At 41.3% G+C, this 25,301-nt stretch overlaps 1 protein-coding gene across 2 annotated transcripts in view; it reads left to right on the top strand.

Moving 5' to 3' along the window:
* Positions 1-14,667: 14,667 nt before the first annotated feature.
* spast (spastin) overlaps positions 14,668-25,301 on the top strand; it is an 81,096-nt gene continuing 70,462 nt past the window's right edge. For both annotated transcript variants that reach the window (XM_072559082.1, XM_072559088.1), the window contains exons 1-2: positions 14,668-15,014; positions 24,783-24,866. In XM_072559082.1, the coding sequence (XP_072415183.1) occupies positions 14,693-15,014; positions 24,783-24,866 (406 nt within the window). In that variant the 5' untranslated portion in view covers positions 14,668-14,692. The remainder of the gene's footprint in view (positions 15,015-24,782; positions 24,867-25,301) is intronic.

Below are 25,301 nucleotides of genomic sequence, written 5' to 3' on the forward strand. Positions count from 1 at the left end.
CATAGATTACAAAAGCAGGGAAGTCATTTTGGAGTTGCATAGAACTTTGGTAAAATCATAGCTAGGGTACTGTGTGCAGCTCTGGTGACCACATTAGAGAAAGGATGTGATTGCACTGAAGTTGTGTGCAGAGCAGATTCACCAGGATGCTGCCTGGGATGGTAAAGTTTGGGTTGTTTTCTTTGGATCAGTGAAGACTGAAGGGTAATCTAATTGGTTCAATTACAGACCCCTACATTTACCCCTTACCTAACACTAGGGGCAATTTAGCATGGCCAATTCACCTGACCTGCACATCTTTTGGACTGTGGGAGGAAACCCACACAGACACGGGGAGAACTTGTAAACTCCACACAGTCAGTCGCCTGAGGTGGGAATTGAACCCGGGTCTCTGGCGCTGTGAGGCAGCAGTGCTAACCACTGTGCCACCGTGCCGCCCACTTATAAACGACATATTTGCCAGCATGGACTTCAGAGGAAAGAATACAAAACTTATAGTGTCTGATGATAATGGCTTGTTAGAGTTTGTTTCAAGAGTAGTTTTGTTTTTCCACCTGAGTCCGTAATGAAATATTTGCCCTGAGGAAACTGATGTTGTACTTGCATGGTGAAAGTCACAGTTAAAGTACCCTTCAGCACTCCGCAGCCAAGAAGTGCGATTGAAATATAATCAGTCATTTCCTTCCATTTCAGGCCCATTACCACTGGGGTCCTCCAAGATCTTCATCAATGCCTCCTATTCCTCATGTGTTTCTCTGCTGCCACCCGATTAGGGATCTGACTGATTAGGGATAGTCAACATGGTTTTGTGCATGGGAAATCATGTCTCCCAAACTTGATTGAGCTTTTTGAGGAAGTAATAAAGAGGACTGATGAGGGCAGAGCAGTGGACGTGATCTATATGGACTTCAGTAAGGCATTCGACAAAGTTACCCATGGGAGACTGATTAGCAAGGTTAGATCTCGTGGAATACAGGGAGAACTAGCCATTTGGATACAGAACTGGCTCAAAGGTAGAAGACAGAGGGTGGTGGTGGAGGGTTATTTTTCTGGTTGGAGGCCTGTGACCAGTGGAGTGCCACTAGGATCGGTGCTGGGTCCACTACGTTTTGTCATTTATATAAATGATTTGGATGCAAGCATAAGAGGTACAGTTAGTAAGTTTGCAGATGACACCAAAGTTGGAGGTGCAGTGGACAGCGAAGAGGGTTACCTCAGATTACAACAGGATCTGGACCAGTTGGGCCAATGGGCTGAGGAGTGGCAGATGGAATTTAATATAGATAAATGCGAGGTGCTGCATTTTGGGAAAGTAAATCTTAGCAGGACTTATACACTTAATGGCAAGGTCCTAGGGAGTGTTGCTGAACAATGAGACCTTGGAGTGCAGGTTCATAGCTCCTAGAAAGTAGAGTCCCAGGTAGATAGGATAGTGAAGAAGGCGTTTGGTATGCTTTCCCTTATTCGTCAGAGTTGGGAGGTCATGTTGCAGCTGTACAGGACACTAGTTAGGCCACTTTTGGAATATTGCGTGCAATTCTGGTCTCCTTCCTATCGGAAGGATGTTGTGCAAAAGTGTTCTGAAAAGATTTACAAGGATGTTGCCAGGGTTGGAGGATTTTCGCTATAAGGAGAGGCTGAAGAGGCTGGGGCTGTTTTCCTTGGTGCGTCGGAGGCTGAAGGGTGACCTTATAGAGGTTTGTAAAATCATGAGGGGCATGGATAAGATAAGTAGACAAAGTCTTTTCCCTGGGGTGGGGGAGTCCAGAACTAGAGGGCATAGGTTTAGGGTGAGAGGGGAAAGATATAAAAGGGACCTAAGGGGCAACCTTTTCACAGAGGGTGGTATGTGTATGGAATGAGCTGCCAGAGGAAGTAGTGGAGGCTGGTACAATTGCAACATTTAAGAGGCACCTGAACAGGTACATGAATAGAAAGGGTTTGGAGGGATATGGGCTGGGTGCTGGCAGGTGGGACTAGATTGGGTTGGGATATCTGGTTGGCATGGACGAGTTGGACCGAAGGATCTGTTTCCGTGCTGTACATCTCTATCACTCTAAACACAACAGGTCTGGCAGCATCTGTAAAGAGAAAACAGAATTAATATTTATTAAGGGTCATTGGACTTGAAATATTAACTCTGCCAGACCAACTGTGTTTCTCTACCTCTCTCCATTTTTGTTTCAGATTTCCAGCATCCACGATTCTGTGTTTATTTTGTCTCCAGACTCTTCTCTGTCTTCTGCTCCCTATAGATTTAAACAGAATATGTCTAAATTCACATTAGACATATCGAACAGAATAAAATGGAGGTAATTAAAAGGCTGACAGAATTCAAAGAAGAAAATCATCTGGACTAGATGGGGTATATTCTAGGTTGCTGATGGAAGCCAGAGCAGAAATTGTAGAAGCTCTGGTCTAATTATTCCAATCGCCCTGAAAATGAAAGTGGTGCCAGAGAGCTGGAGCATTGCAAAATTTATGCCTTTGTTCAAAAACACAGGAGAATGAATAACTTAGCAGTACAAGATCAATCAGTCTAATCTTTTTGGGGGGGATTGTGGAGAGAAATTCCTGGAATTTGGCACTTGGAAAAATGTCAGATAATAAATGAAAGCTTTCACAAATTTATTCAAGGTCAATTGTTTTATTAACTTGGTCAAATTGTTTAATGAAGTAATGGAGAGAGTGGATGAGGGCAGTGCAGCTAATGTATATATGGACTTCCAAACTGATTTGGTCTGGAATGCAGCACCTGAAAGGTGTGGAAGTCAATTCAGTAATAAATATAATAAGAGAAACGGACAACAACTTGAAAAATAATCACTTTGCTTTGGGGAAAATGTCAGGAATAATTGGATGTCTCAGGGCAATCAGCCAAATTGCCTCCTTCTGTCCAGTTTCATTCTATTAAACTAACAGGTCAAAAGGATATCGATAGGGTCAAATAGGGATCAGCACTAAGTTCATTGCTACAGTTGTTAGTATATTATCCGTGTTAGTTTATTACAAAATATTGTTTGTAATGAATATTAACAAGCTCCTTTGAACTGTGTAAGCTCATGAACAGGTTTCTATTGGTTCATGCTGTGTAGTACAATCTGGTACAGCTGTATTCTCTGGCTCTGTTTTGGGCTTCTAGAAAGCCGTTGGAATGTGTCCAGAATATTGTGAGCATGCTGCAGACTTAGATAACATCTTATCATTTTAAGTCAGACTGTATTCATTAATCAGCAGTGTTTATTACCAGAGGAGCAGGAAAATCGACACTTTGGGCAGAAAGATTCCTGATGAAGGGCTCCTGCCCGAAACGTAGATTTTCCTGCTCTTTGGGTGCTGCCTGACCTCCTGTGCTTTTCCAGCCCCAGTCTAATCTTAACTCTAATCTCCACCATCTACAGTGCTCACTTTTGCCTAGTATTTATTACCAACCAGAATGTAAAAATCTGTGGAATTTCAGCAACAGCTACTGAAATTGAATCCAACAGCTATGTTTACACCTAGGATTTTCTCTAATCTGAACAAAAACTAAATTCTCTGTTAAAACATTTTAGATTTAGATTTAGATTTAGATTACTTACAGCATGGAAACAGGCCCTTTGGCCCAACAAGTCCACACCGACCCTCCGAAGAGCAACCCACCCAGACCCATTCCTCACCTAACACTACGGGCAATTTAGCAGTGAACACATGAAAAATGACAGGTAGGAAACTGATCCCTCATCCTGTGCCATACATTTGCACTGCTAAATGTATTGAAAGAAACAAGGCTTGGGAGTGACCTGAAGTAGATCTTTAAGATTATGGAAACATTTGTCAAGGTAGACCATAGGGAACAAGTTACACCAAACACCTGATCAAAATTTATTAGGGCGTCACAGTGACTCAGTGTTAGCACTGCTACCTCACAGCGCCGGAGACTTGGGTTTGATTCCACCCTTGGAGGTTTGTCTGTGTGGAGTTTGCATGTTGTCTATAGGTTTCCTCCAGGTGCTCCAGTTTCCTCCCACAGTCCAAAGGTGTGTGGTTTAGATGAATTGACCATGCTAAATTGCCCTTCATATCCCAGGATGTGCATACTAGATTCCGATTCTATGCTTGTGGGTGAAAACAAAATTATAGATTGTGAATATAGTCACTGATAAATTGAACAGGAAACTCAGGAGAACTATTTTTACGTGGTGTTGTTAGAGTGTGAAACTTGCATATTCATTGAGTTGACAGGATAAATACATTTTAATAGAGCTTAGATAAATATATGAGGGAGGAATGAGTAGAAGATTACACTTATAGAATTAAACTAGGTAGTAAGTGGCACTTGTAGGTCAGTGTTATATAGGAGGATTTTGTTGCTCATCAAACGCCAATACAAATTATATGGAATATTAATGAAACAAATGTACAATCTTTATGAAACAACTTCAAGATTTTAACCAATCGGCAATCAAATCTGATACACTGACTGATAGTACCAGGAGAACAGCTTCAAAAGGCTTTTTCTACACAACTGTTCAGCAAAATAAGACTCTTGTATATACTCTTGAAAGGTGGTGACAATCTGTTGACTCAAGTGTTCCATTTCCAGTATTCTCCAGTTTATTTGTAAAAACAAACTTATTCAAGAAGGACTGTCACTATTTCAGAGAGGGAAAAGAATTGTCAAATGTACATATTGGCTGTTGCTTTGCTTATACTCTGTCACTGTCATTACCAAACAAGGCACCAGGACATTGAACAGACTTTTGCCTCATGGTTAACCTCCTTTAATTTCTTCTTTTACACCAATAGTGTCCTATATTGTTTCATTGTTGCTTTAATTGATCTATTAAATTGAATGTTGTTACACATCACAAATTTGTTTAATCTGCACATGGATGTAAAAGATTCTATGGCACTATTTGAAGAAGAGAACAGGAGTTCTCCTGGTCCCCTACATAATATTTATCCTTCAACTAACACCTTTGATTACTATTTATGGGGGCTGGCTCATTACATATTTCATAATGTTTTCAAAATAAGTACCCTTCAAATATTTAATTGGCTATGAAGAACTTTGCAACTTCCTGACATTATACACTTGGTGGTAAGGTCTTGGGGAGTGTTGTTGAACAAAGGAACCTTGGGGCATAGGTTCATAGTTCCTTCAAAGCAGAGTAGCAGGTAGACAGGATAGTGAAGGCATTTGATATTCTTGCCTTTATTGGTCAGTGCATTGAGTAGAGTAGTTGGGAGGTCATGTTGTGGCTGTGGCGGACATTGGTTAGGCTACTTTTGGAATACTCCATTCAATTCTGGTCTCCCTACTGTAGGAAAGGTGTTGTGAAACTTGAAAGAGTTAAGAAAAGATTTACAAAACTGTCGCCACAGTTGGAGGGTTTGAGCTGTAGAGAGAGGCTGAATAGGTTGGGGCTATTTTCCCTGGAGTGTCAGAGGATGAGGGATTGACCTTATAAAGGTTTATAAAATCATGACTGGCATGGATAGGGTGAAAATCAAGGCCTTTTCCCCATGGTAGGGAAGTCCAAAACTAGAGGGCGTAGATTTAAGGTGAGAGGGAAACATTGAAAAGGAGGTAAGGAGCACCTTTTTTCATGCAGAGGGTTGTGTGTGGATGGAATGAGTTGCTGGAGGAAGTGGTGGAAGATGGTACAAATACAACATCCACAAGGCATCTGAATGGGTATATGAATTAAAAGGGTTTAGAGGGATATGGGCCAAATGCTGGCAGACGGGACTTGATTAATGTAGAATATCTGGTTGGCATGGATGAGTTAGACCAAAGGATCTGTTTCCATGCTATACATCTCAGTGAGTCTATTATACAATATTCTTTAGAATACAAGACTTTTTCTTTCTTAGTAGGACAGGCCCAGCAGAAGTGGCGGCATAGTAATTAGATTAGATTAGATTCCCTACATTGTGGAAACATGCCCTTCAGCCCAACAAGTCCACACCGACTCTTGGAAGTTGAGAATAACCTCCATCATGTTGTATAGCACAATCACTAAATGGGATAGACTTTGAACAGATCTAGCAACTCAAGACTGGATATTCATGAGACACTGTGGGTTATCATCAGCACAGAATTGTACTCCAACCCAATTTGCAGCCTCATGACTTGGCATATCTTCCACTTTACAAGTACCCTCTTGCCAGGGTATCAATGGACACTGCAGGAGAGCATGCCAAAAGCAGCATGAAGATATGAAGTGTCACCTTGATGACAGGCAGAGTTAAGCAAACTCACAACCCACGGTTCAGATCTAAGCTCCTCAGTCCTGCCACATCTAGTTCTGAATGATGATGGACAACTAAATTAGTCATTGGAGGAGTATACTTCACAAATGACCCCACCCACAATGATGGAAGAAATCAGTGCAAAATGTAAGTCTGAAGCACTCACAACAATCTTCTGCTCTTCAGCCAATTTGCTTCACTTCATTTGATATCAAGAAACAGTTACAGGCACAGAATGCTGCAAAGGCTATTGGCTCTGACAATCTTCAGCAAAAATGCAGAAGATTTGTGCTCCAGAACGCATCGCAACCCTAACCATGCTGTTCCAGTAAGCTACAACAAAAAACATCTGTCTAACAATGTGGAAAATTGACCAGATATATTCTATACACAAAAAGCAGAACACTTCCAGCCAGTTACCTCGCTGTTGGACTACTCTCTTGATCATTGTCAATACATTAAGCAAAACCTCCGGATGAATGACTTGCTCATTGTGTTCAATTTTGGATATACCAGGCTATCTTAGTTACTGATCTCCAATACAGCCTTGACTCAAATATTTCAAAGATCAAAATGAAAGTTTGAAAAGTAGAATGAAAAGTTGAAAGGTAGAGGAAACCAGGCTACCAGCTTATAGAGGCTTATAAAATCGTGAGGAGCATACATAAGGTGGATAGGAAAGATATTTTCCCCAGGTTTGGGGAGTTCAAAACTAAAAGGCATAATTTTAAGGTGCGAGGAGAAAGATTTAAAAGGGACCTGAGGAGCAAATTTTTCACACAGTGAGTGATTCATATGTGGCATGAACTGCCAGAGGAAGTGGTAGACGCATGTATAGTTACAGAATTTAAAAGACATTTGGACAATTACATGAATAGGAAAAGTTAAAAGGGAGATGGGCCAAATGCTGGCAAACGAGACTAGTTTAGTTTGAGATGGGTGAGTTGAACCAAAGGGTCTGTTTCTGTGCTGTATGACTCTATGACTCATTGACTATAAAGCATTTTGGAACAATGTGGCTGCCTGAAAAGGTACTTTATGAATGGAAGTCATATATTTTCTTCATAAATAATTCAGTATCTATGTGCTGACATATCACAGAGTATTTCAATTGGGATTAAACATCTATCAGGAAATTCAGATAGGATCGAACATTAAATATACCATGGTGGTTATTTTGAGAGTGTGAATTTTTGGATTAAACACTAGATAAAACAACTGTTTAACAGAATTAAGCAATCAATATGTCAATCTGTTTGAATTAAACTCAAATTTCAAAACTGAATTTCATAGATTTTGTAATCCAAGGATATTTGTATATAGATATATAATGATACAATGATGTACATAGATATATTAATATTGATATTTGAGGTAATCCAAGTGTTAAACAAACAGTTAAGGACAGAGCATGGTCTAATTGAACAACAAACTAAGCTTAAATGGTTTACTTCTATTCCAATGTTCTTTCCTATGGAACGAAAGCACTGAACAAGGCCACTTGGCCTATTGTGCATATGTCAGAATTAATCCTTACATTATAACATTAGTTGATGTTTACTTTAATCCACAGAGTAATAAGGAACTCAGATGAGGACAAGCAGAAACACTACTTGGCTTTGCAGGCAGCTGCTGCAGCCTGACCACTTTCAATAGATTTTTGTGGATTAAACTTCTCATATACTCGAGTCCATCAGCTGGGTCTAATCAGTTGATGATGTGTTAGTGCAAGCAGAGAATGATAATTCTGGATATGTCCAAAATAATTATTATGCTTAGTTTAATGGTATAATCAGGTAGGGCCAGTTAACACAGTTAACGAGAGCTGATCCTTAATCATAGCACCTGTGTGAGTTCAGACCCTCATACTTGGTAAAGTTGTTCTTCAGGCCTGCATCTTCTACCAGCCTATTCTATGAGTCATGGTTAGCACCTCTTGGACATTGCATGAACCAATAGAGTAATATGGGTGTGCAATGCTAGCTCTGATTAGAGTGAAGGTGACTGGAAAGTTGTATATCTAATTACAGTAATATGTTGAATTAGAGAATGGCTGAGTTTTAATTTTGCAAAAGTTAAGTTAGACTGTTTTTGAGTTGATTTCTGTACAGTTGGCCACCATACATGCAGCTGTGGTAACGTATTCAGATGCATTTGGGATTTGAAAAAAAAAGTTTGATATGCTAATTGTTTTAAAACTGCAAATGATTAATTTTGAGCTTACGTTGCACTGAACTTGTAAATAGTAGCACAGAGAAAGAAACCACACAAATCTAGGAATATTATTTTGAATAATATAAGCCATAACTATTAATTTAACCTGGGGCAGTGTTTGCAGAGGAATAAGACGGTATTCATTTCTGGGTCTGTAAATTGTGAAGGAGCAAAAATGGCCTTTAATAGAGTGATATGTACTTCTTGTCAGATTGGGAGTTTAAAGAGAGTTTAAGGGTTACTGCGGATTGTATCTGCCATAAATGCTGTTGGCTGCGAATCTTATTAGATCGAATGGATTGGTTGGAGAGACAGTTAGAAGCGATGAGGAATTTGCAACAGCAACAATATGTGATGGATGGCAGTTATAGGAAGGGAGGAAAGTCTCAGATACAGTCACAGAGGTGGGTTAACTCCAGGAAAGGTAAGAGAGGTAGGCAGCTAGTGCAGGAGTCTTTAATGGATATACCCATTTCAAACAGGTATGCTGTTTTGGAAAATGTAGTGGGGGAATGGATTCTCAGTGGAACGTAGCATGAACAGCCAAGTTTCTGGTATTGAGACTGGCTCTAATGCAACGAGGGATACGTCAGGTTCCAAGCGATCAATTGTGTTTGGGGATTCTGTAGTCTGAGGTACAGACTGACGTTTCTGTGGCCAGCAGCAAAAAAAGAGAATGGTGTGTTGCTTCCCTGGTGCCAGGATCAAGGATGTCTCAGAGAGGGTGTAGTGTTCTCATGGGGGAGAGGAGTCAGCAAGAGGTCATTGTCCACATTGGAACCAACGACATAGGAAGGGAAATGGTTGAGAGTCTAAAGGGAGATTAGAGAGTTAGGCAGAAATTTAAAAAAGGAGGTCTTCAAGGGTAGTAATAACTGGATTACTCCCAGTGCTATGAGCTAGTGAGGGCAGGAATAGGAGGATAGAGCAGATGAATGCCTGGCTGAGGAGCTGGTGTATGGGAGAAGGATTCACATTTTTGGATCATTGGAATCTCTTTTGAGGTAGAAGTGACCTGTATAAGAAGGACGGATTGCACCTAAATTGGAAGAGGACTAATATACTGGCAGGGAGATTTGCTAGAGCTGCTTGGGAGGATTTAAACTAGTAAGGTGGGGGGGGAGGGACGGAGGTGGGATCCAGAGAGACTGGGTACATCTGAGAACAGAAGCAAGTCAAACAGTCAGGACAAATAAATTAAACTGCATTTATTTCAATGCAAGGGACCTAACAGGGAAGACAGATGAACTCAGGGCATGGTTAGGAACATGGGACTGGGACATGATTGCAATTATGAAAACATGGCTCAGGGATGGGCAGGACTGGCAGCTTAGTGTTCCAGGATACAAATGCTGCAGCAAGGATAGAAAGGGAGGCAAGAGAGGAGGGGAAGTGGCCTTTTTGATAAGGGATAGCATTACAGCTGTGCTGAGGGAGGATATTCCTGGAAATACATCCAGGGAAGTTATTTGGGTGGAACTGAAAAATAAGAAAGGAATGATAACCTTATTGGGATTGTATTATAGACCCCCTAATAGTCAGAGAGAAATTGAGAAATAAACTTGTAAGGAGATCTCAGCTATCTGTAAGAATAATAGGGTGGTTATGGTATGGGATTTTAACTTTCCAAACATCGACTGGGACTGCCATAATGTTAAGGGTTTAGCTGGAGAGGAATTTGTCAAGTGTGTACAAGACAATTTTCTGATTCATTATGTGGATGTACCTAGTAGAGAAGGTGCAAAACTTGACCTACTCTTAGGAAATATGGCAGGGCAGGTGACTGAGGTGTCAGTGGGGGAGCATTTTGGAGCCAGCGACCATAATTCTATTAGATTTAAAATAGTGATGGAAGAGGATAGACCAGATCTAAAAGTTGAAGTTCTAAATTGGAGAAAGGCCAATTTTGACAGTATTAGGCAAGAACTTTTGAATGCTGATTGGGGCAGATGTTCATAGGTAAAGTGACAGCTGGAAAATGGGAAGCCTTCAGAAATGAGATAACGAGAATCCAGAGAAAGTATATTCCTGTCAGGGTGAAAGGAAAGGCTGGTAGGTATAGGGAATGCTGGATGACTAAAGCAATTGAGGGTTTGGTTAAGAAAAAGAAGGAAGCATAAAAAAGGTATAGACAGGATAGACCGCGTGAGTCCTTAGAGTATAAAGGAAGTAGGAGTATACTTGAGGGAAATCAGGAGGGCAAAAAGGGGCCATGAGATAGCTTTGGCAAATAGAATTAAGGAGATTCCAAAGAGCTTTTACAAATACCTTAAGGATAAAAGGGTAACTAGGCAGAGAATAGAGCCCCTCAAGGCAGCCTTTGTGTTGAGCTGCAGAAAATGGGGAAGATACTAAATGAGTATTTTGCATCAGTATTTACTGTGGAAAAGGATATGGAAGATATAGACTGTAGGGAAATAGATGGTGACATCTTGCAAAAAGTCCATATTACAGAGGAGGAAGTGCTGGATGTCTTGAAACATGTAAAGGTGGATAAATCCCCAGAACCTGATCAGGCATACCTGAGATCTCTGTGGGAAGCTAGAGAAGTGATTGCTGGGCCTCATGCTGAGATATTTGTATCATCGATAGCCACAGGTGAGGTGCCGGAAGACTGGAGGTTGGCAAACGTGATGCCACTGCCTAAGAAGGGCGGGAAGGACAAGCCAGAGAACTACAGACCAGTGAGCCTGACCTCGGTGGTGGGCAAGTTGTTGGATGGAATCCTGAGGGACAGGGTGTACATGTATTTGGAAAGGCAAGGACTGATTAGGGATAGTCAACATGGCTTTGTGTGTGGGAAATCATGTCTCCCAAACTTGATTGAGCTTTTTGAGGAAGTAACAAAGAGGATTGATGAGGGCAGAGCGGTAGATGTGATCTATATGGACTTCAGTAAGGCATTCGACAAGGTTCCCCATGGGAGACTGATTAGCAAGGTTTGATCTCATGGAATACAGGGAGAACTAGCCATTTGGATACAGAACTGGCTCAAAGGTAGAAGAGTGTGGCGTTGGAGGGTTGTTTTTCAGACTCTAGGCCTGTGACCAGTGGAGTGCCACAAGAATCGGTGCTGAGTCCTCTACTTTTTATCATTTACATAAATGATTTGGATGCGAGCATAAGAGGTACAGTTAGTAAGTTTGCAGATGACACCAAAATTAGAGGTGTAGTGGACAGCAGAGGGTTACATCAGATTACAACAGGATCTGGACCAGTTGGGCCAATGGGCTGAGAAGTGGCAGATGGAATTTAATTCAGATAAATGTGAGGTGCTGCATTTTGGGAAAGCAAATCGTAACAGGATTTATACATCTTAATGGAAAGGTCCTAGGGAGTGTTGCTGAACAAAGAGACCTTGGAATGTAGGTTCATAGCTCCTTGAAAGTGGAGTCACAGGTAGATAGGATAGTGAATAAGGCGTTTGGTATGCCTTCCTTTATTGGTCAGAATATTGAGTACAGAAGTTAGGAGGTCATGTTGTGGCAGTACAGGACATTGGTTAGGCCACTGTTGGAATATTGCGTGCAATTCTGGTCTCCTTCCTATCGGAAGAATGTTGTGAAACTTGAAAGGGTTCAGAAAAGATTTACAAGGATTTTGCCAGGTTTCGGGGATTTGAGCTATAGGGAGAGGCTGAAGAGGCTGGGGCTGTTTTCCCTAGAATTTCGGAGGCTAAACCTTAGAGGTTTACAAAATTGAGGGACATGGATAGGGTAAATAGGCAAAGTCTTTTCCCTGGGATGGGGAGTGCAGAACTAGTGGGCATAGGTTTAGGGTGAGAGGAGAATGATATAAAAGAGACCTAAGGGGCAACTTTTTCACACAGAGGGTAGTATGTGTATGGAATAAACTGCCAGAGGAAGTGGTGGAGGCTGGTACAATTTCAACATTTAAGAGGTATTTGGATGGGTATATGAGTAGGTAGGGTTTGGATGGATATGGGCCGGATGCTGGCAGGTAGGACTAGATTGGGTTGGGATATCTGGTCAGCATGGACGGGTGGGACCGAAGGGTCTGTTTCCATGCTATACATCTCTATGACTCTGTAATTGACAGAACCTTGGCTATGAGTCTGCAGCAACAATTTCCAAAATTTGGGTTGCAACCCCCACTTCAAGCAGTAAGTGCCATGTGGGCTCAGTATATCTGTGCTCTATGTTGGTCTAGGCCTAGATCAGCAAAGAGTGTGTGAGTGTTCGAAAAACTAGGGAGTCATACAGCTGAACTAGGAAGGCAAGTAGCGGCTTCAAACATTACTGTGTTTCTACTACTGTCAGCTCATTGGACAAGATCTTTAGCCAGCGATAATGATACTGCTTTTGTACCCACTAACAAGTTGGCCTAAAGGGTGGATTGTGAAGGAGGGAGTGGGCAGGGAACAGCAATGGAGGTAAAGATATTGATTACTATATTTGGAGGGAGAGGAAGTGACACTGGTTATAGTATGTGGAGTGGCGAAGAGGTGCTGAAAACAATGTGGGGGGCAAAGAAGAGTGTGGTGCTAGAAAAGCACAGCAGGTCAGGCAGTATCCGAGGAGGAGAATCAACATCTTGGGCATAAGCCCTTCATCAGGAATGCTGAAAAGTCATCCTGAAGGTCTTATGCCTGAAACGTCAATTCTCCTGCTCCTCGGACGCTGCTTGGCCTGCTGTGCTTTTCCAGCACCACACTTTCGACTCTGATCTCCAACATCTTCAGTCCTCACGTTGTCCAGGTTGAATACAGTGCATGGATTGTTAAGTGCACTAGGAGAGAGAGGAATGTGAGGGGTGGGGAGAGGGCCTGATTACTATGTGTTAGCGTGGGGTCTGTTTGGGGTTTCACTGAGTGTTCTTGTCATTCAGAAAAATGGAAAGCTTAGCTGATCCCTCCATGAGTATATATGATGTCAATTTACAAAGTATTTTAAGGGCATAGACATTTTAAATTGTATGTTAATTGGTAATGCCCAAAGTTTCACGATTATATACTGAATATTACCATGCCACTTCCTTTCCTGATGTTTGTAGTAACATTAATTTTCAAAAAAGGAATTGTTTTGAAAATAGTTTGGGAAGCACCATCCTCAGTTTAATTTTATGTGAGCACCAGACTGAACCCAAAAGAGAAACTATTCTTCAAGCAGTGCTTTTCCATGTCTGAAATACAGACGTGTTTGCAAATAACTCAAGGAGAAAAATCTTTCTTGTTTTAATATATCAATGTCAAAACTGGTTGTAACTCCTTTATGTTATATTTTGCACTGTATATTGATTTGTCAAACCTTCGTTAAATATTGGACTCAACATTGAATCTGTTTCTGTCTACATAGATGCTACCAAACCTGCTGAGCTTCTCAAGCATGTTTTGTGTTTGTTTCAAATTTCCAGCGATTGCTAGTTCTTAACTTCAGTTCCTTAAAGATAGAGCCTGTACAGTGAATCTGTTAATCTGGTTGTTGGTTGGTTATTGATCCCTAAGACTTATTTACTTGAGCAATAGGCAGGAAAAGTGGTGCAATGTCCAGTTCAGAAAATGAGCAGTAAACCCTTGAAACCCTACTTTTAGATGTTCAGGTAATGGCATGACATGCCTTTGGAGCAGGTGGGACTTCAGCCTGGGCATTTTTGCCCAGAGGTAGACACTACTGTTGTAGCAGTGCTGCCTTGAAGTAGAATATATATTTTCAATTACACAGCAATAATTTCTGTTACTCCATTTAGCACCACTAATATATTAAAAATTTGTTATATAAATGCAGATCTTTATTTTCTTTGACTTAACCCTGTTTCATATTTCTTTCTTTTTTATGCTTCAAGCTAACAATTCAATTCATATTTAATCTTCAGTTGCTCTTTACCAAGCTCATTGTTTGTTCTCCTGCGTCGTTTGTCTCATTTACTCCCTGCAATTTTTTTTGGTTGCTAATCTGTGATCATATTCACTGCTGAGGAACGAGGGAGTGAAGGTGTTTGCTGGGGACGCCTTGTCCATCTGTTTTTGCACAGAGCTGCCTGACCCACCAATGGTTTGTTTTGATTGACCGAGCGGCCGCTGCCCTGGACTCTGATTGGTTAGTTACCGCACCAGGAATCGCGGTAACACGCTGCTTCCATTGGATGGCTGGCGAAGAGCCCGCCTTCCGATTGGACAGCGGCGCGGCCATCCGGCCAGCGGATTGGAGGGTGTCGGGACAATGCTGAGCGGCCGGCGCGCCTGCGCTGTGCCTGTGGGTGATGGCGGACAGAGGGCGGGTGGATGAATACTCCGGGTGGCCGAGGCAGAAAGAAGAAGGGACCGGTGCGAGTGCCGCCCGACGGCACCAGCGACAGACTCTCGCTTCACAAGCGAAACCTTTACTACTTTGCGTATCCTCTGATTGCGGTTTTCAGCTTCCTGCGCTTCCTGGCCTTCCACCTTTGGCTGTTCTTCGCCTACGTCTGCCAGCGTCTGGCCGCGATGGCATCGCGCAAGGCAGCCCCGTCCATCACCACGGCGGAACCCGAGCAAATCCGCCAGTCCCACAAACTGGCCTTCGACTACATCTCCACCGCTCTCAAAATCGACGAGGACGACAAAGGTAAGCAAGGTCCCCCCCCCCCCCCCCCACACACGCACACACACACACACTTAAAGTGGACAGATTAGGGGGGGAGGGCTTTTGTTGGACAGTTGCAGTGGTTGTTGGGTCAGCGCCCTACCCGTTTGACCCATGTGAGAAACCAAAAGGATAGTGTTTATTTGCAATGTTAGTATGCATCACATTGTAACGGTCTGGCATTGTAATACAATTAGTGTTTTTTAATGGATTCTGTACTATTATATTAAATTATATAATGCATTATAGTGTAGCTGGTATTATATTTGTCTATCACACTTCTCCAGTTTCCTCATTCCCCCCCTCCCCTGTCTCAGTCCCCCCCCGAACTCAGCACCTCTCCGCCCCCACCCCCACTCCGGCCTATCACCCTCACCTTGACCTCCTTCCACCTATCCCATTCCCAACACCCCTCCCCCCAAGTCCCTCCTCCCTACCTTTTATCTTAGCCTGCTTGGCACACTCTCCTCATTCCTGAAGAAGGGCTTATGCCTGAAACGTCGATTCTCCTTCTCCTTTGATGCTGCTTGATCTGCGCTTTTCCAGCAACACATTTTCAGCTATCACATTATCCTGTAGTGTTACTATGTTACAGGCACTACTGTGTCGTTTTATACCTATTACCATGTTTTGGTGTTGCGAGGTAATGGGATACATTTTGTAGTACATTATATATTTCATGCCTTACTGTCATGATGCATGATAATATGCATGCCTTACTATATTACATGCTGCTGCATTGAAATATGTGTACATTACTGTGTTGTGTGCTACATTGTAATGTAGTGCAAGCCTTACAGCATCAGATAACATTTCCCTGTAAAGCAGTACACACCTTAACATGTCAAGTTGCATTGCCATGTCACAATGTTGTGCTGGTCCAGATTTTACCAGGCATCAAGTCAAAGTGTGGTGCTTATGACTGACCTCAAGGAAAGTGATGATCTAATGAGTTCTGAGATGTTGACTTCCCATATTTAGGTTTGATTCCCTACAGTGTGGAAACAGGCCCTTCGGCCCAACCAGTCCACACTAACCCTCTGAAGAGTAACCCACCCAGACCCATTTCCCCTATGACTAATGCACCTAACACTATGGGCAATTTAGCATAGCCAATTCACCTGACTTGCACATCTTTGGACTGTGGGAGGAAACCGGAGCACATGGAGGAAACCCACGCAGACACGGGGAAAATTTGTAAACTCCACACACAGTTGCCTGAGGCTGCAATCGAACCTGGGACCCTGGTGCTGAGGCAGCAGTACTAGCTGCAGTGCTAGCCACCGTGCTGCATTGGTATCATTGAGGTCCAGCTAAAGTCCAAGATTAGCAAGCTGAGCAGTCAACTAGATAAAAAAAATTCTTATAGTAAAGCAGAAAGGTGATTCATTTTTAATAGTTTTACAGCAAGTTAGATAAAGAGTTGGACATGCAGGTTTAAGGTAGAAACTGAATTATGAATAAAAGATATTTTGTAAAGTTAAATATAGAGTTAACATCATAAAAGGAATGAATGACCCTTAAGACTTTAGAGTCCTAGAGCTACGCAGCATGGAAACAGATCCTTCACTCCAACTTGTCCAGGCTGACCAGATATCCTTAATTAATATAGTCCTACGTGCCAGCATTTGGCCGATGTCCCTATAAACCCTTCCTATTCATGTATATCCAGATGCCTTTTAAATGTTGAAATTGTACCAGCCTCCATGATTGCTCTGGCACGTCATTCTGTGCATGCACCATGCTCTGCTTGAAAAAGCTGCCCCTTTAAATCTTTCCCCTTTCACCTTTAAACCTTAGTTTTGGACTCTCTGAGAGGTCCTGTTTTCTCCCTGGTTACCCTTTTTGTCCTTTAATGTGTTTATAAAATCCCCATGGATTCTCTCTAACTCTATTTGTAAAAGCTATCTCATGTCCCCTGTTTGCTCTCCTGATTTCCCTCTTAAGTATACTCTGACTGCCTTTATACTCTTCTAAGGATTCACTTGATCTCTGCTGCTATACCTGACATCTGCTTCCTTTTTTTTTGACCAAAATCTCCATTTCTCTAGTCATCCAGTATTTCCTCCACCTATCAGCCCTGCCTTCCACTCTAAAAGGAACATACTGTCTGTGGACCTTTGTTATCTCATTTTTGAAGGCTACCCATTTGCCAGCTGTCCCTTTACCTGCGAGTATCCATCCTAGTCAACTTTTGAAAGTTCTTGCCTAATACAGTACTGTCAAAATTTGCCTTCTGCTGATTTAGAACTTTAATTTTTAGATCTGGTCTGTCCTTTTTTTTTCCATCACTGTTTTAAAACTAATAGAATTATGGTCGCTGGCCCCAAAGTGCTCCCCCACTGACACCTAAGTCACCTGCCCTGCCTTATTTCCCAAGAATAGGTCAAGTTTTGTACCTGCTCTAGAAGGTACATCCACATACTGATCTGAAAATGTTTCCGTACAAACTTAAGAAATTCCTTTCCATCTAAACTCTTAACACTATGGCAGTCCCAGTCAATGTTTGGAAAGTTAAAATCCCCTGCTATAACCACCCTATTATTCTTGCAGATAACTGAGATCTCCTTACTAATTTGTTTCCCAATTTCCTGCTGACTGGGAGGGGTCTGTAGTACAATCCCAGTGAGATGATCATCCCTTTCCTATTTCTCAGTTCCACTCAAACAACTTCCCTGGAGGTTTTGCTAGGAATATCCTCTAAGTATTGCTATAATGTTATCCCCTACCAAAAATATCACTTCCCCCTCCTCTCTTGCTGCTGCCCCCACACCCCATTCTATCCTTCCTTTAGCATTTGTGTCCTGGAACATTAAGCTGCCAGTCCTGTCTGAGCCATGTCTTTGTAATTGCTATGGTATTCCAGTCCCACGATCCTAGCCATATTTTTAAATTTTAACAAAGAGACAGATATCAATAAAAGATATAATAAAAAAACCGTCTCTACTCCCTGTTGTAGATTTACAAAAAATGTTACACTTGAAAACCAAGTACTTAACTGCTCCTGTGCTGTGAGATCTCCCACATGGGTTCTTCTAAGGTCAGCTGTGATTATCACTGTTTGTTAATTTTTCTTGGATTCACTCCGTTCAGAAATACTTGAATTCAAGCATCAAAGGCAGTAGTTGTGCAGATTCACTGCTGTGTCAGTGACCATGTGGTCTCTGCCTTTGTCTCTCTTCCTCCTATTTAAAGTGCTGTTGTTTTTGATTTTTTTTTTCTCCCCAAAGTTCCAAAACAATGCAACAGCTTGTTAAACAATAATTACTGCTCCTGGAATCTAAGGAAATCAGCTCCAATATCTAAAATACTTCAAAAAAAGAGCAGGTCTGACAGCCAAATCTTTTCCTGTCCTCCATCATTGATTGGGTGAGGATTCTCAGTAATCAATATCCTGTATAGCCGCAACATATTACTTCCCAATTCCTATACTCCATGCACTGACCAATAAAGGCAATCATACAAAACACTTGCTTCACCAACCTGTCTGCCTGCTACTCTGCTTTCAAGGAACTATGAACCATCACTTCAAGGTCTCTTTGTTCAGCAACACTACCCAGGACCTTGCCATTAAGTGTATTAGTCCAGCCCTGATTTGCCTTTGCAAAATGTAACCCCTCACATTTACCTAAATTAAACTCAACCTGTCAATCTTTGGCCCATTGGCTCATCTGATCAGGGTCCTGTTGTACTCCAAAGTCACCTCCTTTGTTGTTCACCCCTCCAACTTAGCTGTCATCTGTAAACTTATGAACGTACATCCTATGTTCACATCCAAATCATTGAGTTTATTCAGCAATATTTATGACTCTATTAATCAACAGTGCAATGAAATCTGCTGTAAAAATATTCAGTAGGTTTTATAATAAGAAAGTGCACTCCAGGTCCCACCAGAATCCTTCATGACAAAATCAAAACTGAGTTCGCCCCAGTGGTGGTTCCTTTCCAATTTTCATTGTTCTACCCTTGCCTATGATGAGACAAAAGTCTGTAAACATCTGGCACAGATCTACCTAGTTCCTCAAAGCTTATGGAGGAAAATGAGGATGAGATGCTGAAAACTGGAGTTTAATTTAGTGGATGGAGACTGTTCATCTATAGTGTTTAGCACACATTTTAATTAGACAGTGCCTGGAGTAAATTCCTGCATTACAATAGAGAGAACGTGTATAAAATTGTGACTGCATTGCTGAACATTGCAGCGTTAGGTGTAACATTGAGTTAAGTTCTATAAAATCTTCAGAAAGAAACACTATTATACTGTGCAGGTTGGAATGCTTTACATTGCTAAATGTTTATATTGGAAATGAAATAACTTCTTTTTTTTTTAATTCTTGCTTACAATACCTCCTGCTTGTTGCTAATCATGCTTCTCAAATGTCTTGGTCACTGCTATTTCTCCACCTCCCTGAGCATCTAACATGCCCCATTCTCTAAATTTTTAGCTGACAATGAAGCTTTGATGCTTTCTTTTAATGCACCAGCTTGTCTCTTCCCTCTCTTGAACCCTTGCCGTGCCTGTGGCTTCTAAAAATGAATGGCTCTTACAAGAGGCTGGTGGATCAGATTTAACAATCACTTAATACCTGGATTATATTAGCCCCAACCTGGCACTTCTGCACCATTCTTGCCTATGTTTTTGCCTTTGCTTTGGATTGAATCTAGATCTTGAAGAAGAAGCCACATTCAGGAGACCGAACCAGTAAAGGTGGAGGTTTGGTGAGATGTGAGGTTAGGAAGGGGAAAAAATAATCCACGAATCGAGGGTTGGGCATAGAGAGAAGCTGCATGTTGGCAGCCTGAAGAGAGGGAGCATCCAAAGATCTGCCATGGAGCTAGTCCTGCACTATGCAGCCGGGGGAGGTTTACAGCCCATGGTTGCAGGGCTTGATTCTGAGATGCTACTTCAAATAGGAGCTGTTTGGTGTCTCAAGATTTTCTGTGACCTCAAATCTCATGATGCTCAGCAAGATTGTTGACCCCATTAACCTAGCATTCTTTTGGTTCAGCATTGAGAAATGGGGCAATGTTAAACAAGGACTCGCTGTACTTTATTAGATGTAAAATGCCTCAGCATATCCTGAGGTTGTTTAAAACTGTTGCTATTCATGTATTGTTGTGTTCTAGTTGCAAAAATGGATAACTAAGGCTACTGATTTGCTGTGCCTCAGCTTTGCAACTTCTATTTTGTCTCTTCAAGCAATGGTTTAAATGTCTCCATCTAGTAAGCTGGACCAAATATCATGAAAGCCGATAAAGTTTGAGTTGAAATTTTTTGTCTGTGTGCAGCTCATGACACAATGTAACTGGACAAGCATTGTATTGTAATTATTGGGCAGCATTTAATCCTTAACAAATGTCAGAAACAGATGACCTGCTCAGTTATCACATTTGTGTATATGGGACCCCATTGTGTAACCTTGCTGCTGCATTTACAATATTGTCTATGCTTCAAAATTACTTGATTAGCTTGTGATTTTTAGGATGTCCTCTGTATAAGATGCTGTAGCAATGGAAGTCCATCTCTTATATGCTGACTATGTACATGCCTATTGTAATTAGTAAGTAGAAGAGCAGAATTAACTGAAGGTGATAAAGAAACTGATTGATTAGTTTCATTTTATCTACTGGTATAGTACCAGGGTAATTGTGCCAGAACTTGGACTATGGTTTTATATTAGGTATGTAACTACAATAAATCCATGCAAAATAAAGTGAAAAGCTTTGAGCAGTACAGGCAGATCATAGCAAACAAGAACATAGAGAACAAAGGGTGCTTAGTGAGGCATACAGGTTACACTGCACAGGAGGTACGCAAAGCATGATTGACATTATTTGAAGTTAGAGAGTCCATTCATCAGTCTAATAACAGCAGGGAAGAAGCTGTTGTTGAATCTGTAGTTACGTTTTCAAGCTTCTGTATTTTCTGCATGATGGGAGAGGTTATAGGAGAGCACCACTGAGGTAGGAGGGGTCTTTGCTCTAGGCAATCTTTTTATGGAAACAAGAACTGTAAATGGCATCTATGGCTGGGAGATTGGCTTCCATGATGCCCTGGGCTGTGCACACACCCTTATGTCATTTCTTCTGGTGTGGGCAGAACAGTTGCCTAACCAGGCCTTTATGCACTCAGAATGTTTAAATCTTATGCCTTTTGTTACTTATTCCACATTTTGGTATCCTCTCATCAACCTGTTCAAAAATGTTACAGTACATTGCACACTTCCGGAGCTTGAACCCAAACTTTCTGGCCCAGAAATAAGCCCATTATCATTGTGCCCCAAGAGCCCTTTTATTTCATATTTATTAGGACAACATCTTCTGTAAATTTGTAATGTAGCAGCATACCACTGTCAGTGCCCCATTAGTTGAGAAGATGCATTTATGGCTCAAGGCATTTGCAAAATTATTTTATCAGTGCCATAGGAATTTGAGTGGTGGGGAATTTTTTTTAAACATGAAGATGAGTGGATACTTGGGTAACAATATTGATTCAGTCGCATGTTACTTGTTTTGAGAAGACGTATTTGAAAAAAATTGACTTAATTCTTTTGGAAGAATTGTAACATGATGGAAATATTTAAAATTGAAAGAATGGGCAGAGTTGATAACTACTTAAAATATGTAATCCCCATAAATTATTTCTAGAAGACAGGAGAATCCTGTTTGGGCAGATTTCAAAGGCTCTGGAGTTACCTTTTAAGAACGTATGGCTGAGACACAACCTGTTAATATTGAACAGTGGAACAGATTAAGGCAAAGGGATTTTGAAGCAGTTGGGATAGCTTTTGAGAATGTGATTTGCTTTTGAAAAGTAATGGATTGGAGGGTCCAAATTATATTTGAGTGGACTTGTCTAGTTATCCCTTACTATCTAATCTCACTTCACTTTCTACTTCATGCACACCATTCTGCTACAGGCTACTAAAACTTCCAACCTTCCAAGATCATCGGCAGAAGTATGATTAGGGAGGGAATGCCAGGATTTTGACCCAGTGTCAGTGAAGGAATGGTGATTATATTTCCAAGTCAGGGTGGTGAGGCGCTTGGAGGGACACTTCATGTGTTGGTGTTCCCAGGTATCTGCTGGCCTTATCCTTCTAGATAGAAGTGTTGAGAGTTTAGAAGGTGCTGTCTAAGTTTCTCTGGTGATTTTATACAGTACATCCTGTAGATGAATATGCTGGCGGCGTGATTGAATGGCAGAACACTCTCAAACAATTAATTGGTGGGTGGCACAGTGGCTAGCACTGCACCTCACAGTGCTGGAGACCTGGGTTCAATTCCCGCCTCCGGCAACTGTCTGAGGAGTTTGCACATTCTCCCCGTGTTTGCGTGGGTTTTCTCCAGGTGTTCTGGTTTTTTCTTCTCAGTCCAAAAATGTGCAGGTTAGGTGAATTGGCCATGCTAAATTGCCTGTAGTGTTAGGTGTCGGGGTCTGTTGGGTTGCTCTTCAGAGGGTCGGTGTGGACTTGTTGGGCTGAAGGGCCTGTTTCCACACTGAAAATAATCTAATCAAGCAGGATGCTTTGTCCTGGACGGTGTTAAGCTTTTTGATGTCCATGGAGTTGTATTTATCCAGGCAAATGGGGAACTTTCCATCATTTGTCTGACTTGCGTCATATAGATGGTGGACAGGCTTTGGGGACTGGGGAGGTGAGTTTGCTCACTACTACATTCCTAGCCACTGTATTTATATGGTGGGGTTTCGTTGAGTTTCTGGTCATTGGTAGCCCCATGGATGTTGATGGTTGGGGAGTCAGTGATGGTAACGCCATTGAATCTCAAGGGGCAGCAATTAGCTTCTCATTTTTTCCACCATCAACCACACAGTAGCTACTAATGTGCGGCAGTACAGATTCTAGACAATGCAATGTGCCAAAATCCCTTTGACAGCTCCTTACAAGTCGCACCACTCATAATGAGAAATATATTGTTGCTTAATTGTCCTGGATCCTTCTGTTTCAGTCGACCATAGTTGAGGCAACTACCTATAGCCATATATTATTATGTTATAAAATGGTGTGCTGTTGATTGTGAGGCATTGTGGGACCTGATCACCTTGACCACATTCCTGCATTTATTCAGTTACTGCAACCACAGACCTTAAACCTACTCACGAGGGCTTATCATTTCAATTCACAGATAGCTGCATGGAGTAACTCACTGCTAGAAGAAACAAACCAGACATGTAGGTGAGATAAGGAAATTCTGAGCACTGATATTATTAATTGTGAAGGTCCAGGGAAAATAGATAATGTCTAGTAAATATCATGAGATGATCACACATCGAATGATGCCTAATTACTAATTTGATTGACAAGTATGTGATCAGTTAATATTGCGCTTGGTTTGTAACCAGCAGGGATGGGCTGAAGTAAAAGTATAGGAGGGTATGATTTCATTTGTTCAATGATCTCAGTGACTTATTCCCTGCCAGTGTGGAATAAACCATTTGGTGATTGGAATGGACCTGCTGAGTGATGTGTTTTACCAAAGAATGACTTAACACTTACAAATCCTGGAACTTGCTGCTTAGTGATGTGCAACTCCTGTCACCAAATGGACTGAGGTAGTTTGAGACAGCAGTTCACCACAATTTTCTCAAGGGTAAATAGGGGTGGTAAATTAATGAAGACATTGCTAATGATGTGCATGTCCATGAGCAAATTCAGAACAATTCATCTGAAGACTGTATTTTGCCTTCACACAGTGTGTTCCTAGGACTTCAACCAGCATGTGGTCTAATGAATTGAAGCTGATTCCATTGGGACTTTGCATTTAGAGTTGTAGTTACAATATTGGATGGTACATTTAGAGGCTTGGCTACCTTAATATAAATAGAGTAGATTAAAGTTGGCATGTTTTAAAGATGCCCTATATTGCTGTATCATAAATTTTATGGATGAGCTGAGCGATATAGCTCAGTTTTGGAATTTACGTGCAAAATATATAATCTCAGTGGCTTGAAGACCAGCTGTGCTCTTTTCCCTTCCTTTCGTTCCTGCCAGCATTGTTTGTTTGCATCTTGACATTTTATGCTTTCTTGGCAGTTAAATTTTTTATTCATGCTTAAAATCAAGCACCACAGACCACATACAGCATTCATTGCTCCCATTAGTTTATATATGTCCCAACCTGAAAGTATTAAGTGATTCTTCTAACTTTTTTTTGATGTGTGATGTATCCAATTTACTTTTTAGTCGTACTTTTCATATCTTCAGACCCACACATTTTGATTGAGATGCTGTTGAGAGTAAGAAGCAGAAACTAGCGTAAATGAAGGAACCCAAGCCTCATGGGCTGATTGGTGCCGAGAAAGTTTGATGTTTGGATATCATGCCCACTTGAGTGGGCTCTTAGATTTTATTGGTCTTTGCTTATAAGTACATAAATGACTGCATTAAGTTTCTGTGGCTTTAAGTAACTGCATGGCATTGTTTGGGTCATCTGTGCATGTACTCATGTATTCATTATGATCAATGCCTTGATTCCTCCTGTTACTTTCACACAAAATTACTTTACCCTAGACTTTGTATAGTCCTGACTGCATGCTTAGGCAAGTTAAAAGTTTGACTGAACAATGTAAATAGGCTTACATGTCACACATTATTGAAATGTGTGCCAGTCTTCATAGAAGTAAAAACAGCACATTGTGTTCAATCCTGAAAAAGGCCAAGGTAAATTTAACAGTACTATTTTTGAGTGTTTGTGGACAATGACTGTCATTCTGTTCCTTTGTTCCACCAGGACAGAAGGAAAAAGCTGTAGAATGGTATAAGAAGGGGATTGCAGAACTGGAGCATGGGATTGCAATCCAGATTTCTGGATCAGGTAAGGCATGTATGTTTAAAATATACTAACCTGTTGCTGTAATGATTTGAGGGTGCGTAGAAAATAGATGGTTTTGAGTTGTCTCCCCATGTGGCTTGGAAGTCAAGTAAGGTTCAATGGGAATAAGAAGTGAAGAGGAGGTTGTGAATGGCTGATTGAAAAGACTTTGGCACAAGATTTTGGTGCTCTGTCATCTTGAATAATTGGAATTTATTCTGGATGGAAACTGTACATTTGTCAATTTTAAATATCACTTCAAATCAGACATTTATAGCAGTTCTTCCAAACTGTGGGCATCTCATCACTTCAGAATTGTTACCTTCTCCATGCTAACTCAGTGCTACATATCTGCATGCTGTGCTGTATCATCTTTGTTTCTGTGTTTTTGCTTTTTTTATTAAGTTAAACATTTGTGACCAGGAGCCCCATGTCATG

The sequence above is a fragment of the Chiloscyllium punctatum genome, chromosome 3, assembly GCF_047496795.1.
Source record: "Chiloscyllium punctatum isolate Juve2018m chromosome 3, sChiPun1.3, whole genome shotgun sequence".
NCBI classification, from domain to species: domain Eukaryota; kingdom Metazoa; phylum Chordata; class Chondrichthyes; order Orectolobiformes; family Hemiscylliidae; genus Chiloscyllium; species Chiloscyllium punctatum.